Source organism: Quercus suber, unplaced genomic scaffold (assembly GCF_002906115.3).
Source record: "Quercus suber isolate HL8 unplaced genomic scaffold, Cork oak 2.0 scaffold_5, whole genome shotgun sequence".
Classification (NCBI taxonomy): domain Eukaryota; kingdom Viridiplantae; phylum Streptophyta; class Magnoliopsida; order Fagales; family Fagaceae; genus Quercus; species Quercus suber.
Genome location: NW_027069471.1, coordinates 674837 through 690649, shown reverse-complemented (window position 1 = coordinate 690649; position 15813 = coordinate 674837). Strand labels below are relative to the sequence as shown.

The following is a 15813-nucleotide window of genomic DNA, read 5'->3' as shown; positions in this document are numbered from 1 at the left end:
TCGTGCTTGTTGTTTTTGCATATGGCAGAGGTGTCCTTTTATAGTGCCTGCCGTGACCGATTTTTTTACTATTCTACCCTCTAACCGTTTTTCGTCTGGTCTGGGCGCACTCGCAGACCCTTACTCTGTCTGCGAGTCCCTCTGTCACAGACACAGACAACGTTTTGTCTGTTAGTCCGCCGCGGCACCTTGTCCTGCCGTGGTGAGGTTTCTCTCTCTCTATCCCTCATGGCATGCACCTATTGGTTCCCACTCAGCCTTGCCTCTTTTGGGTGATATGCCATCCCAGCAGGACGTATTCCCCAAAAGAGTCTGAGCAGGGACCTCAAAACAGGCCTTCCCTCTCCCCACCTCCAAACCATGCCTTCTTACCTCTAACCCATGACCCCACCATATCCTGTATTGGCTGGGTTCAAGCTGGTGGTGCTTGGGCCTTGCGTGTGGTTTATGTCTGAAGTCTGCCTGCTGTCCATGTATCTACCATGTTCTGGACATTTTGCTTGCATTGCCAGTCGTTCGTTCTCGGCTTTTCCCAAGCTTTTACTCTGATTTCCCACCCCATAGGGTCTGGACTTTACCGAGTACTAGGCTTTGTGTTCTCTTCAGCCCAATTCTTTAATTGCCTTAGCTTCCCACCGTATTACTCGGCCTTTCCTGCCTTGGCGATTTTTGTTCCTGCTGGGCCTCTTTTCAAGCCTGCCATCCCTTTCTTTCCCCCAGTGGCTTAAGAGAGCCTACTGGTGTTCTTACTCATGGGCTCCATTGTCCCTTTCTTTTTTCCCTTTAGGCCTACGCCCTTTTACTTTCCTTGGGCTTCCTCGGCCCATTTACTGACTTTGTTTTCCCATAGGCTTTTACTAACTTGATTGGGTTTCCCCGGCCCAATCTCCTCATACTCATCTTTGGGGTTCATGGGTTGCCATCAACCCTTACTTTCTTTATTTACATTGCCTTGGGCCTGCCACGGCCCATTCACGCTTTTTCATACCATACATTGCCCATGGGTGTCATTTCTCTCTTTCTGGGCCCTTTGGGCCCATTTGCTTCCTCAAGACCCATTTATTCATGTTATGGGCCTGTGTTCTATTTTTCCTGCCGCTTGAGCCTAACAGTTTTATTCTATGCCTGCCACTCTTATTGCCTGCTTTGCTGGGTCGGGCTGGCTTTACAAAAATGACCCTCAACATTTAGCCCCCTGAACATATGGAGCGTTCTCGCAGTTCATATGTGAATGAAGGACTTTTTTGTCTTTTTTCACTTTTTCTTTTCCTTCGCGGGCTTTTTGAAACCACGAACTCCTTCCTGCATATATATATTTTTTCTTGCCGTGAACAGTGACAACTCTTCGAATTTCCCAAAATGGTAGTTGCTTTAAAATATAACTGCTACCTTATTAATTTCATTCTTTTCTCAATGGCTGACCCGTCACCTCCCTTCGCGCCGGCTTAATAACTCAGGTATTTAAGGGAAGAATCCCTTCCTAACGCAGACACAAACTCCTTTTATTTCAAAATATTTTCCTTTCCTCATCATCATCTTCTTCTCGAACACCCATCTCTCCCTTGCTCCGTTCAAATCCTTACACCATGGCACCAGTGAAAACTCCAGCTTCTTCCCGCCGTAAAGGGAAAAGCGTCGCCGTGGATCCTCCGGTGGAACAAGAAGTAGAAGAAGAGGACGTGTGCTCTGATTCGGACCGTTCCGAGGAGGAGAAAGAGCGGCGCGACCCAAACAGCGAGTGCGCTCCTCTGATTGATCCTTGGTACCATCCTAGTCCTCACTTTCCTACGGCTCCTGGAGATTATGTGCCGCCGCCGCTGGGCCGTGTGTGGCTCGTTCTTTGCCGGCGAAACCCCAATATTTCTTGGGCTCCAGTGTCTTTCTCCATCTCTGATTTGGTCATTCGTCAAGGCGTCGCCCTTCCTGTGCCTATTCATTTTGAGTTTGGGTCTGGCACCGCCTTGGGTTGGAAAGAGTGGGTTGACAGTGAGTTATCGGATACACATTTCATAGGTTTGCTTCAGCGGGCCGGTGTTCTAAAGGCCGTCGTTCTTTCCCGAAGCCTTTCCAACTTCCGAGACCTCTATAATCTTCGCCATTTAGTTCGCTGATGGTGTTCCACCACTCACACATTCTTCTTTTCTTGCGGCGAAGTTACAGTTACTCTCGAGGACGTGGCCAATCAGCTTCTTTTGCCTATTCTCGGGGATGCTGATCCTGCCGCTATTGAGCTTTCCCCAGAAGAAGAAGATATTGAAGCAGAGTTGAAGAAGAGGATGGCTGGAAACGCTAAGCTGTCTTATTGGGTTAGTTCCTCCTCCAAGTTTTCTGCTGTCGCTCGTCGTGCTGCCTTTATTGTTTTTTGGCTTTCTAAGTTTGTCTTTGGGTCCCATCCCCATTATGCCATAAAGCCGTTGTATTTTCGTTTGGCCATTAAAATATCTGCTGGGGTGAGTCTGCCGCTAGCCCCTATGTTTTTGGGGCATTTATATGTGCAACTGGATATCCTGCGGAGTGATGAGAGTCAGGCCGGTTCCTCCCACATAGTTGCTTTTTCTGTACACAGCACTATTCTGCAGCAGTTGTTGTTTGAGCATTGTGCTCAATACTTGACGAAGTGTAGGCCTGTCAGATTTGCTAAGGAGAAGTACCAATCTTGTCCGCAGGCCATTACTGATTTTTGTGGCAAGTTTGAGCTTGATTTTCCTTTGGCTTTTCGTTGGTCTGGTTTGAACCCCATTGATTATTCTGTCGTTGAGTCCTTTAATGAGGGTGTTGGTTTTTCCTGGAGAGCTTATAGACAGTTGCGTCCTGGTTATACTTGTGCTGATTCGGTAATGGGTCTGTTCGTTGATACCGTTGGTACTACTACCCCGCTGGCTGGCTTTGATGAGATGAGCATCACATATTTGGTTGCCACTAATCCTGGATGGCTGCCCTATCTGGCAGATGAGGGTGTCAGGCTTGTTCATTACCCTGCCAACCGAGTGAAGAGACAGTTTTGCCTGGACTAGGATATCCCTGATGACCTCTCCTTCCTCGCAGAGTCTCCTACTTCGACTAGGCTCTTTCTGCGGCACACTGCTTTTGACTTTTGGAGAGAGCGTTTTAGTGCGGTCACAGTTGCTGGTTCTTCGAGGGAAGGCCTTTGCACCGCTGCTATGCACCTCTATTGGCAGCTTGTCATGAACTCGTTTGATGCAGAGTTGGCTGGTAGTCGCGGTTTCTCTCTTATACCTCATGAGGGACTCAGTATGGTTATCTCTCCCAATCCTCAGTTACTCCTTCCTTCTAAGTCTGTGTTGGCCTATGCCAGCAAACAGAATAGATCTGCCATCTTCGAATGGGATGAGGAGAAGAGTGGATGGTATTGGCACACAGGTGATTACCCCTCAGGTTGGGAAAAGAAGGTTAAAGTAGTAAACATTCTTGCGTCGGCCAAGAAAGCTCCTGCCAAGCTTAAATCTGTCAGCAAGTCCAAGTCTGCCACTCCTCAGCCTCCTGCAAGTGCTAATCTTGCCAGCAGAACACGAGGCAGCAAAAGGAAGACAACTCCCCATCCTGTATCTGCTGCTCAGCGAAGAGTAAGTTTCTAAACACTTTTTCTTGCTTTGTCTTCCAAGTACATATATAGATATATACTTCTTCCTCTTTCTGACCTATTCTGAATCCTGGCTGACTTTTTCCTTGACTCCTTTTCTTATCCCTTTTGCTTTTGCAGTCTAAGCAGAAGGAGGACACGTCAGCCGCCCGTCCTCTTATGCTTGAGGAACCTGAATCAGAGGTACATTTCTTCTTGCTCCTGCATGTGTCCAGTCTGCTACATTTTTTTTTGTTTTTTTTTTTGTTACTTCATTCGCCCAGAAAAATAATTCGGTCTTTACACCCTTTCTTTGTTTTGTCCTTTAGGATGAGCCTGAGCCTCTTTCCGTATATCGCCCTACGGTCGAGGAGCTTTCTGCCCCTATGGGCATTCTTACAGAGGGTACTTTTGGTGGGGTCGAATTTGCAGCACCTGCTCCTTCTGCAGCCATTACCTCTCCTACTGGACCGGTACCCATGGATGAAGGTACTCATATTAGGGAGGTTAGTGAGGCCACCCCTACTCCTGCCATGACATCTTCTGTTCAAAGGGGAACCACCTCTCCTGCTGTTGCTGAGGTCGAGGTTACTCCTGCTACACCTCTCATCATTTCTACTGGTGACCATTTTGCTGCTCTCTCTCAGGCAGTGCAGGGCATTTCTTCCTTGGTAGTTACTCCCTCTTCTATTCCCGTTTCTACCACACGTGGGTCTCGTGCTGAATTGTCCTCCGAGGGGTCTAAGGAGATCTTTGAGGATCCTGAGGATGAGCCTGTCTTGGGGAGGAGGATTTTTGAATCTGAGGAAGAGGATAGCGTTCCACCCGAGGCAATAGGTATGTGCTTTCTTCCTTAACCTTTTTTCTTCTTTCTCCGTTAAGTTTTATTCTTTTCCCTTTTTATTTACCTGTCTATTTCTCTGTTTGCAGAGACTTTTGAAGGGCTAGGCATTGCACCAAGTGTAAGTGTGCCTGCTGTAGCCACTCCTGCCGCGCCCACAGTACCCATTCCTGTTGTATTTTCTGCGCCAGCTTCTGCTATATTTACAGCATCGGTTTCTGCCATTCCTTCGGTGCCTGCTTCAGTTCTTCCTACAGCCCCCAGTGTTGCCAATTCTGGTAAACTTTCTTTCCCCTTGTCTATTCTCGTTTGCTCCCCTTGGGTCTGTTTCCTTCCTGTTTTCTTTTTTAGTTTCTCATCTCATGCCTTGTGTTTCCCTTGGCAGGACCTTTTCCTATAGCCCTACCTCCGTTTGAAGCGGGCAGCAATTCCGCTACCCTTCCAGATCCTGTGAGCGAGGCTGTTGCCTTTTTTACTCGTTTTGACCAGTCTAAAGTCAATGACCTTGATCTTGCAGCTTTCTGGGGCTCCGGGCCTCCTTACGTGGACTTTCATGGCTTTAGAGTCCCTAAGGACTGTGTTGCTCATTTGGGGATGATCTATAACAACCATGGTGACTTCATGCAGGGCTTTCGACTTGGCCGATCTGTTAGAGAGCATTTTCTGAAGATGTTGGGGAGTGTGTTGAATGACATAGAGCATAGCTTCGTTGACACTGTTTCTACCGAGAGGATCCTGTAGTGGAGGGCTGCGGTGCAGGAGCTTATCAACGTAGGCTTTGCTGTGGAGTTTATTCTGGATTACCTCCGAGAGATTGCCCGTGCTGTTTTCATGAGGAGAGTTCGACCTACTGTTGATGCTATTAACTCGCGTCTTCAGATCCTCAGAAAGGAGGTGGCAGACTTGGAGGGCCATCGCGAGCCTCTTCTTTCCAGTATTGGTGGGTCCGATCATTTTGGAGATCAGTCTCTTATTTCCAGTTTCCGTTGATGCAGTTTCTTCCTTGTTTTGTCGTTCCCTTTTCCTTATGACTTTATTTAGTACATTATGTGTTCTTGTAGTACCTATTTGGCTGGTTTGCCATGACTTGGGTTTGTAACTTAACTTTGTGATGCTACATTTTACGTTTTGCTATGACATATGATGATAATACTTGGTGCTTTTCACTACATCTTGCCTAAAGCAAGTTACAATTTCATGTTGTGACATAGTCACTTGGAAAATGGTAAGGAAAAAAGAAACATAAAGGTTTTGTCTTTCTTTTATACAAAACAAAGGAAGGAAAAGAGACTATGTCACAACCATTTCCCGTTGATGGGATCTATTAAGTCTTTGCCATCCATCTGAGTCAAACGGTAGTACCCGCTTGGGTATGCTTCCCTTATCACTAGGGGTCCTTCCCACTTTGGTGCAAATTTGGACGGTCCTGCCAAGCCTCTTTTAACATAGTCTGCCACTTTTAGAACAAGCTGTCCTTCCGCGAACACTCTTTCTCTAGTCATCCTGCCGTAAGCTTCAGTCATCTTTTGCCTGTATCTACGGCTATGTTCCTGGGCCTGTTCTCTTTTTTCATCAAGTCCCTCTAGGTCTTCACACCTTTCTGCCGCAAAGACTTCTTCTTCTCTTCCTTTCTCTTGCATTTTCATGACCCTTAGGGATGGGGTCATCATCTCCGTTGGGCTTACCACTTCGGTCCCATAGACCAAGGAAAAAGGTGAAAAACCTATGGCTGACTTAGGCGAATTTCTGTAAGCCCAAAGGGCGTCTGGCAGGTGCATTGCCCATCCTCCCGTATGCTCCTGACTCATTTTACTTATAATTTTTATAAGAGTTTTGTTTGTTGCCTCCGCTTGCCCATTCCCTTGAGGATAGTAAGGTGATGACCGGTGATGCTTAACTTGGTAGAATTCTAACATCTTCCTTACTTCACTGTTGACAAAAGGTGTGCCATTGTCACTGATGATTCTATGGGGTACCTCGAACCTCACGATTATGTTTTCTTTAATAAAGTTTGCCACCGCTTCTCCGGTGGCTTTGCGAAGCGGTACTGCCTTTGCCCACTCAGTAAAATATTCCGTAGCCACCAATATCCATATATATCCTCGCGACGGTGGGTTAACCGGTCCTACTAAGCAAGCCCCCAAGTGTGGAAGGGCCATGGGGTGAATTAAGTTGGCTTGCACTTGGCAACTGTGGCACTTCTTTACAAATTCTGTCGTATCCTTCTTCATGGCAGGCCAGTAGTAGCCCATTTGCAGCAGACACCTGTAAAGTCTTTTCTTCCCCTGGTGTTCCCCGCATTCTCTTGAGTGCACTTCTTTCATCATTTTTTCTACTTCTTTAGGACCTAGGCACCTTAAAAGGTCCCCATCATACCCTTTTTTAAAGAGGACCATATTGTGCATGAAGTAGCATGTTGCTAACCTCTTGAGTTTATATTTCTCACTGTGCTTCTGCGGCAGGATGCCTTCTGTCAGGTACTGGATAAATGGGCTTCTCCAGTCTCCGCAGGTGGACACAACATAACTTTCTTCTCTGTCTGCCGCAAGTTGGCAAGCCCCACACTGAGTTTGGGCTTAATCCGCATCTTTGCCCATGTTTGGCCAATAAAAGCCTGCCCTTTGGAGTCTGCGGTAAAGGCTGACCTCTCCGCAGAATCCGCAAGTCTTGTCGTGTACTTCTTTCAACTTTCTCTAGGCCTCCTCTGGTCTCACACATCTGGCCAAGACCCCACCCGGCATCCTGCGGTACAATTCCCCCTTCACTAGCGCATAGTCTTTTAGCACTTTCAGTCCTGCGGCATCATCCTCATTCATCAAGGCTTTCTTTATGGGAATCCGCTAGTCTTCGTCGCACCGTTCCTCTTGGAATTTTTCCCTCAATGTATCAATTATCAATTCTCTCCTTTTGTCGACCTCTACCTTGGTACCATCTCCTTCGAACATTATCTGAGAGCCTAGCGTGGCTAACGCGTCCGCAAATCGATTTTCATTCCTGGGAGCATGCTCTATTTCAAAAGTTGAGAATTTTTCCTCCATTTTCTGGGCCATTGCTCTGTACGGGGCTAGGCTAGGCTCTTTCAAGGAGAAGCTCCCGTTGGCCTGGCAGACCACCAAATTTGAATCGCCTAATACCCTCAAATGTTTGACACCCATTTCGAGAGCCGTGGCCAGCCCGGTTAGATAGGCCTCGTATTCTGCGGTGTTGTTTGAACAGGGGAATTCTAGTTTGAACGACAGTGCCACTGCCTTTTCTTCTTCGTGGTACAAAACTACCCCAACCCCTCCAGATTGGGCGGTAGAAGACCCATCGAATTTCATTACCCATTGCTCTCCGACTTCCTTTGCCATGACTACCTCCCCTGGAACCTCATCATCCAGTGGGAAGTCTTCCTCGCCTGAAAATTGCACCAATAAGTCCGCTATGGCTTGGCTTTTTACTGCCCTGGGCATCCCCATTCTTAAATCATATTGCGACAATTGTAGCAACCATTGTGATATCCTGCCAGAGAGGATCGGCTGCTACAGCAAAGCTTTGATGGCGTAGGACTTGGTCATCAGCCATACTTCGTAGGCCAAGAAATAATGGCGCAACCTCTGTGAAGCATATACTATGGCTAAGCATGCCCCCTCTGCCCTTGGGTAACGAGTTTCTGCATCTTTCAAGGCGTGGCTGATATAATATACTGGCTGCTCAGTGCCATCTCCGTCCTCTTGGGCGATCAATGCACCAATGGCATACGAATTGTTAGCCAAGTAGAGCAACAGTGGCTTCTTATGAATTGGGGCCTGTACCGTGGGGAGGTTCATCATGATCCGCTGTAGTCTTTTGAAGGCTGCTTGCTGCAATTCCCCCCACTCGAAATCCTGCCCTTTTCTGAGCAGCTTGGTGAAAGCAGAGGTGATTGATGCCAACCCGGGGATAAATCTTCGGATGTACGAGACTTTCCCCAAGAAGCTCTTCAACTCCTTTACCGTTCTTGGAGGTTTCATGGTTGCAATGGCCGTGGCTTTGGCTAGGTCCACATCTATTCCCCTGCTATGAACTAAGAAGCCTAGGAACTTCCCAGAGGACACTCCGAATGTGCATTTGAGAGGGTTCATTCTCAATTTGAAGGCTCTGTACCTCTCGAATACTCTTCTCAACACTTGGAAGTGTTCTTCTCTTTTCCTTGACTTTACTACTATTTCGTCTACGTAATCCTCCAGCTCACGATGCATCATGTCATGAAATATGGCCGTCATTGCTCTCTGATAAGTGGTACCCACATTTTTCAACCTGAAGGGCATTATAGTGTAATAAAAGTTGCCCATGGGTGTTCTGAAAGCGGTTTTCTCTGCATCTTTTGGAGTCATCCTAATTTGGTTATACCCGCTGAAACCATCCATGAACGAAAACATGGCACTGCCTGCCGCAGAATCTATCAGTAAGTCCATGTTTGGCAGAGGAAACTCATCCTTTGGACAGGCCTTGTTGAGATTTCTGAAATCTACACAACACCTTATCTAGCCGTTCTTCTTCTTCACGAGCACGATGTTGGACAGCCATCGGGGATGTTGGATAGGTTTGATGAATCCTGCGGCAAGCAATTTCTGCACTTTTTCAATTATTTGCCCTTCTATTTTCATGTGGAATGTCCTGGCAGGCTGGGCTATTGGCCTGGCCTCTGGGTCTACATTCAACGTGTGTGCAACTAGCGCAGGGTCTAACCCCGGCATTTCATTGTATTCCCATGCGAAGACGTCCTTGAATTCTTTCAAGGGTAACATCAGCTCTGTTTTTTCCCTCTCTGTCAGGCTTGCGCTAATTAAGATAGGTTTTGGTCCCTGTGAAACAAATTCCAAGTCAACCTTTTCCATTTCTTCTTCTGCCGGAACCTGTGCTTCTTTTTCTGTCGCAACTTTCTTATTCTCTTTTTCACTACTTTCTTCTTTTAGCTTCTCTTGAACCATGCAACACCCTGAGTCCTCGTGCTGCCGTTCATGGGTGGGGCCCTTTTGCATTTCACTCGTGGGCCCCACGCCCCTTCATAACTTATACATAATCCTGCCTTCAGGACCTCGGATCCTGACGCAGTGAGGTGTATCCTCTGAGTCCGCAGTTAGCGCTTCCTTCCTCTTCCTTTTTCCGGCCAGCAACTCCCTTAAGCCAGGCTCGAGATCATCCTGGATGTCTCTCCATTTAGGCACGAAGGTACCTTGTGGCCTTGACACTGAATTTTTCCCGGATGGCGCCCATTGATCGTAGAACATGGTTTCTACTAAGTGAGCTTCTGCCTGCTCAAATGATGAGTGATTCGCTGCTATGCGCACCATCCTGCCGTTCATCCGTCCTTTCACACATTGGTGGTAGGTGGATGGAACTAATCTGTGTTTATGTAACCATGGTCGTCCCAAGAGCACGTGGTATGATACTTCCGTTTTTACCACGTGGAACGAAGCTAGAGAAGCTATGGGTCCCACTTTTAACCACAACTGGATATGGCCTGCGGTGTACTCTCCTCTCCCACCGAATCCTGTCACTTCCATTGGACACCCTTGCAGAGTGCTCAATGGAATGAGATTCACGGAAGCACCCGTATCTACTAAAGCTCTCTTTATGGGGATTTGATTTATGGATGCCGCCAAGTACAAGGGTCTCCTGTGGTCTGGATACCCCACTTCCATATTTTCATCACTCAAGGTGATTTCGGTTGACTCCTGCAAGAGAGCCCTTTCATCTGATATTTCTGCCGACAGGCATTCTACTCCTGCATCAGAGGCGATGCTCACCAAGGCTTCTGTGGCTACGTTTCTTTCCTTTGTTGAGAGTCCCAGCTGATCAAACAAATTTCTGAACTTGGAACTCTGTTGTAGAGTGGTAATGGCCACCGCAAGCAAAGCCATGTTTTCTTCTTCGTCCTCCCCTGGGTCAGCACAAATTACCACTGATGCTACACCCTTCCCTTTATGGTTCGGGAGTGGGTTTCTTTGGACTTCTTGTTGGGACAATTCTAAAGTTCCTTCCTTTATCCTGCGGTGCACTAGTCTGTGAAGTGCCCAACATTCTGCGGTGGCATGTTGGACATAGTTGTGTAAACGACAAAAATGTGGGTCCCTCCTTTCTTCCTCGGTGGGCTCCCTAGCAACCTGGTTAGGTTTGAAAACGCCATGCGCTATCCATTTGTCTAGCAGTACGTCTAGCTCCTTCATGGTGCATGGTATTGGCGGGGGAGTATCGTATTCTTTCCCGTCGGTCTTTCTCCTCCGCTCACTGATGGATACCGCCATGGCTTGCGGGGCACTTCTTTTGTCTGTGCTTGGCTTTACGGACTAGGCAGTTTTTATTGCCTTTTGTAACAGCTGCGCGAACTTGGAGATTTCAAGGTTTTCTAGGACTGCCCTGTATTCCCTGATCATATTCGTCATGCACATCTCCACCAGCATCCTTTCCTCACAATGGTCATAGCAGTCGAGTGCTATGTCCCTAAATCTCTTGATGTACTCCATCAAGTCTTCACCATTTCTTTGTTTAGTCGCTTGCAATGTTGCAAGCGTCACCGTTTCTTCTCCGTGAAAGTATTTGGTACAAAATACATCCACCATATCATCCCATGTTGGGATCGATCCTGGCTTCAAGCCAATGTACCAGGTATAAGCCCGATCACATAATGACTTAGAAAACTCTCGAAGACACAAGTCCTTGTCTGCGGCATAAAGGCCAAGCGTATCAATGAACTTGCTTACGTGCTCAATAGCGCTTCCCTTTCTGCCGTCATATTGTGCGAATACTCGCGGTTCATACCTCTCGGAGTATGGTTTACTGAGCACCCTTAGCGGGTACGGGGGTCTACGTGCGTAGAATCTCTCCTTTGGCCCTCTGGCTCTCTCTTGCTCCAGGAGAGTTGCTACTTCTGCCATAGTAATAAAACGTTGATCCGGATTCTGTGGGACACCACCTACTAGTGTCTCTTCTGCCCCATGTTCTGGATCATGCTGGCTTCCTTTTTCTTTTGTTCTATCCGTCTTTAGTTGACGAATTTCTTCCATCATTTGCTGTTGTGAGTGCTGTAAGGCCTGCAATACTTCAATGAAGGTGTTGGCATTGTCTGCAGGGATCCTCGGAGGAGGTTGGGGTCCAGCCTCCATCTCGTTAGCACCTTCTGCCTGATTAAGCTGTGGTTGGTGGGGCGTTGTAGGCCTGGACTCTGCTTGTGAGGGTACAACACTCATGTTGCACGTAGTTCTAGACTTTGGAGGCATTTGTTTGCGAGGGCTCTTATCCCTGAACTATTTCTCAACTCCCCAATGGAGTCGCCAATTTAATGTGGGGGCCTTTTTCACTATGTTAGGTCGGGCTGGCCCTTTGTGAATGTAGGCCCAAGTGTTCTGGGTTGCAGGAGTCGAGACCGGGCCAACTGGAACTCAACTTGGCCGGTTTGTGTGCGAACTATGCCTCGTCTGCTAGGAGAGTACTTACCGCAGACTGGGCTATTCCAGAGAAGAGCTTGCGGCAGGCAGATACAATTGATAAAACAAAATCATATGTTCTGGAATGACCAGATAGTTCTTTTAATAAGAAATGACTGAACTACAATAACATTTAACAATCTTTGACAAATAAATAGTAAGGGCAAATGGTAATAAAGATTTAATCCACAACTTATGTAAATAAATTCAGTTCGATCCGCAAGAGTAAGGCCAAAGAGAAAGAACGCCTCTTCTCAACGCAATTAACCTCCGAGGAAAGAAAACGGGATTCCTACCGCGGAAGTTAACAGGTTTGAGAGAGGCGGACCTGAATGGACACTTCTCAAAATAATTATAGAAGAGAACAGGGATTCGAGAGGGAGAGAAGGGAAGGGGCCTATCGGTGCATGCCACTCTCACTTGCTCCTTTTTTTCTCTCTTTCTTTCTTTCTTTCCTAGTCCTTTCTTAGTAATTTCCACTTTGGTCATTTTTTAGTGTTATCCTCCTCTGTTTTTCTAAGTAAGTTACAGAGTATTTTCTTTAAGTTGCGTTGTATTGCTCTCGTGCTTGTTGTTTTTGCATATGGCAGAGGCGTCCTTTTATAGTGCCTGCCGTGACCGATTTTTTTACTATTCTACCCTCTAACCGTTTTTTGTCTGGTCTGGGTGCACTCGCAGACCCTTACTCTGTCTACAAGTCCCTCTGTCACAGACACAGACAACGTTTTGTCTGTTAGTCCGCCGCGGCACCTTGTCCTGCCGTGGTGAGGTTTCTCTCTCTCTATCCCTCATGGCATGCACCTATTGGTTCCCACTCAGCCTTGCCTCTTTTGGGTGATATGCCATCCCAACAGGACGTATTCCCCAAAAGAGTCTGAGCAGGGACCTCAAAACAGGCCTTCCCCTCTCCCCACCTCCAAACCATGCCCTCTTACCTCTGACCCATGACCCCACCATGTCCTGTATTGGCTGGGTACAGGCTGGTGGTGCCTGGGCCTTGCGCGTGGTTTATGTCTGAAGTCTGCCTGCTGTCCATGTATCTGCCGTGTTCTGGACATTTTGCTTGCATTGCCAGTTGTTCGTTCTTGGCTTTTCCCAAGCTTTTACTCTGATCCCATAGGGTTTGGACTTTACCGAGTACTGGGCTTTGTGTTCTCTTCAGCCCAATTCTTTAATTGCCTTAGCTTCCCACCGTGTTACTTGGCCTTTCCTGCCTTGGCGATTTTTGTTCCTGCTGGGCCTTTTTTCAGGCCTGCCGTCCCTTTCTTTCCCCCAGTGGCTTAAGAGAGCCTACTGGTGTTCTTACTCATGGGCTCCATTGTCCCTTTCTTTTTTCCCTTTGGGCCTGCGGCCCTTTTAATTTCCTTGGGCTTCCTCGGCCCATTTACTGACTTTGCTTTCCCATGGGCTTTTACTAACTTGATTGGGTTTCCCCTGCCCAATCTCTTCATACTCATCTTTGGAGTTCATGGGCTTGCCATCAACCCCTACTTTCTTTGTTTACATTGTCTTGGGCCTGCCGCGGCCCATTCTCGCTTTTTCATACCATACATTGCCCATGGGTGTCATTTCTCTCTTTCCGGGCCCTTTGGGCCCATTTGCTTCCTCAAGACCCATTTATTCATGTTATGGGTCTGTGTTCTATTTTTCCTGCCGCTTGAGCCTAACAGACTTATTCTATGCCTGCCACTCTTATTGCCTGCTTTGCTGGGTTGGGCTGGCTTTACAAAAATGACCCTCAACACCTAGATAAACATCTTATCATCACAATTGTTAATATTTCCGTGCATAAGCACGGACTACATGCTAGTTATTATAAGTCATGTGGTATAGTTTGTCCAAATCATACCAATTAAAGGAAGGAAATAACATGTGTCATCCCAATATGCTTTGAGATAGAGACACATGTAATTATTGTATGCATCCATTAGTTGTAGGATCCAACTTTTATAATATAATAGTCGCTAACCCGTGCAATGCACGGGAAAATTTCTGAAAATGAAATCTAATGAATGCAAATCAATTATGCAAAATATCATTTAAATTAAAAGACAAATATTAGTGAATGTCGTTACCCTTAACTGTTTGTGTTACATCTAGAGTTTTATATCTAAGTTACTACAATACTACTCATAGCAACTGAAGCTCACAATATAAGTGTATTATATGAGGTCAAAACTTATATTATCTTCAAGCTTCCCTTAGCCTCATAGAGTCCCTACCAAAATTTCTTTTGTATTGAATTTGATTTCAGAGGACTTATTCAAAATTATTTGAATTAAACCTCACAAATTAGAAAGAAAAAATAAATAACATTACAACATTGTAGCTGATTAATATACAAATAAACTACCAATTTAATATGATAAATCACTATTAGTAATTTAGAAAGCAAAAATTAACAAAATTAAAATTGTTACCCATTTAACTTAAAACTTTTCATATTCTAAAGTTGTCAAACACAAAATAACTATTGATATAAAATATTCAGTAATTACTTCAATACCACAAGTTGTTCATGCTGTAAAAAATTTGAGAGAATAACACAGCAAGCATCTTAAACGCTTTCTTGCCTGGATCCTACAAAACAATATATATATATATATATATATATAACATGCCATTAAAGAGACAACCAATTACGATAGTGTTGGAGGCAAAGTAAATGATTAAAAAAAATTGAAGAAGTAAGTGGTTTGGTTAGCATATTAGCTAGTTAATTTATATCAAAAGACATAAAAATCATACAATCAAATAGAATCCATAAGTAAATAAATACATGTGGTACAATCAGATAAATAAAAGGTTTGTCAAGATGATCAAGTTTGGCAATGAAGAAGACGCAGGAGCTATTGATGAGGGTAATCTCTATCTTAAACTTGTGATAATGATGAAGATGCAACAACTACTAATTATGCAGATCTAGCATAATCTTATTTTGATTCAATTACAACAAAAATGACGATAATTACCATCAAAAGATTATATCAAAAAACAATATTTTATGATATAGTCAAGAGTACAATCAGTGCTAATAGAAGGAATTTTAAATCGATTTCAATGACGAAAGAGGGATTCACTTAAATGAGGAGACCAAGAAAAAGGAGAAGTATCATGTTCTGAGTATAGTATTGAATTTTAAACTTTATAATTCAATTTGCTAACTACTAAAGTACCTTAGCAAATTGAATTTCTGCAGGCACGAATACTACTAAAACTCTATCATTCAATTTTTTAACTACTAAAACTCTATCACATGGATACTACTAAAACTCTATCTCATGGATTACACAATATAAACCAATAATGTTACTATCTCAAACATTTAAAAAAAAAAAATCAATTTTAAACATAGAAACAACAATCATATATCAGCACAAATACCTAACCTAAATATATAAAAACTCATATATGAGCCTTAGCACAAAAGAGGTAGTAACAAAATTAAAAAAGAAAAAAAAATAGCAATAAAAAAGAATAACACTATTAATCTAATCCTTACATTGAACTATTATGCAGGCAGTCATAAGAATAGAGGTTAAAAGCAACTGGGATTTAGAGATACCTAAACTGAATTATCCAGTTTTTCAGTATTAATATAGTGTGAGGAGAGGAAGAGATGAAGGAGTTAGAAAGCTAAAGTCTAGAGTTAGAAAGCTAAAGTCTAGCGTTACGAAGCTGAAAAGTTGTTGTTTGAGATTGTAACCGTGGAACACAAAGGGTTGCTATTTAAAATTGTAACCATGGAACACAAAGGGTTGTCATCTAAAATTGTAATCGTAGAACACAAAGGGTTGGAAATTATTTTCCTTTTATTAGTATTTTTAAATTTAAGAAAACTAATTTTAAATTTTAGGACAAATTCAGGAAAAAGAATGGTAATGACATGACAGCTAATGTGACTCAACTTGAGCATAGCAACATTAAATGCTAGGCTTTAGTGT

The 15813-nt window shown here is 44.7% G+C and overlaps 1 protein-coding gene across 1 annotated transcript; it reads right to left on the bottom strand.

Annotated features, from left to right (window-relative positions):
* Nucleotides 1-7261: 7261 nt before the first annotated feature.
* On the bottom strand, nucleotides 7262-7879 carry LOC112040687 (uncharacterized). The gene has a single exon (XM_024073580.1). The coding sequence runs from the start codon at nucleotides 7877-7879 to the stop codon at nucleotides 7262-7264; it is 618 nt and encodes a 205-aa protein (XP_023929348.1).
* Between the last annotated feature and the right edge of the window lie 7934 nt (nucleotides 7880-15813).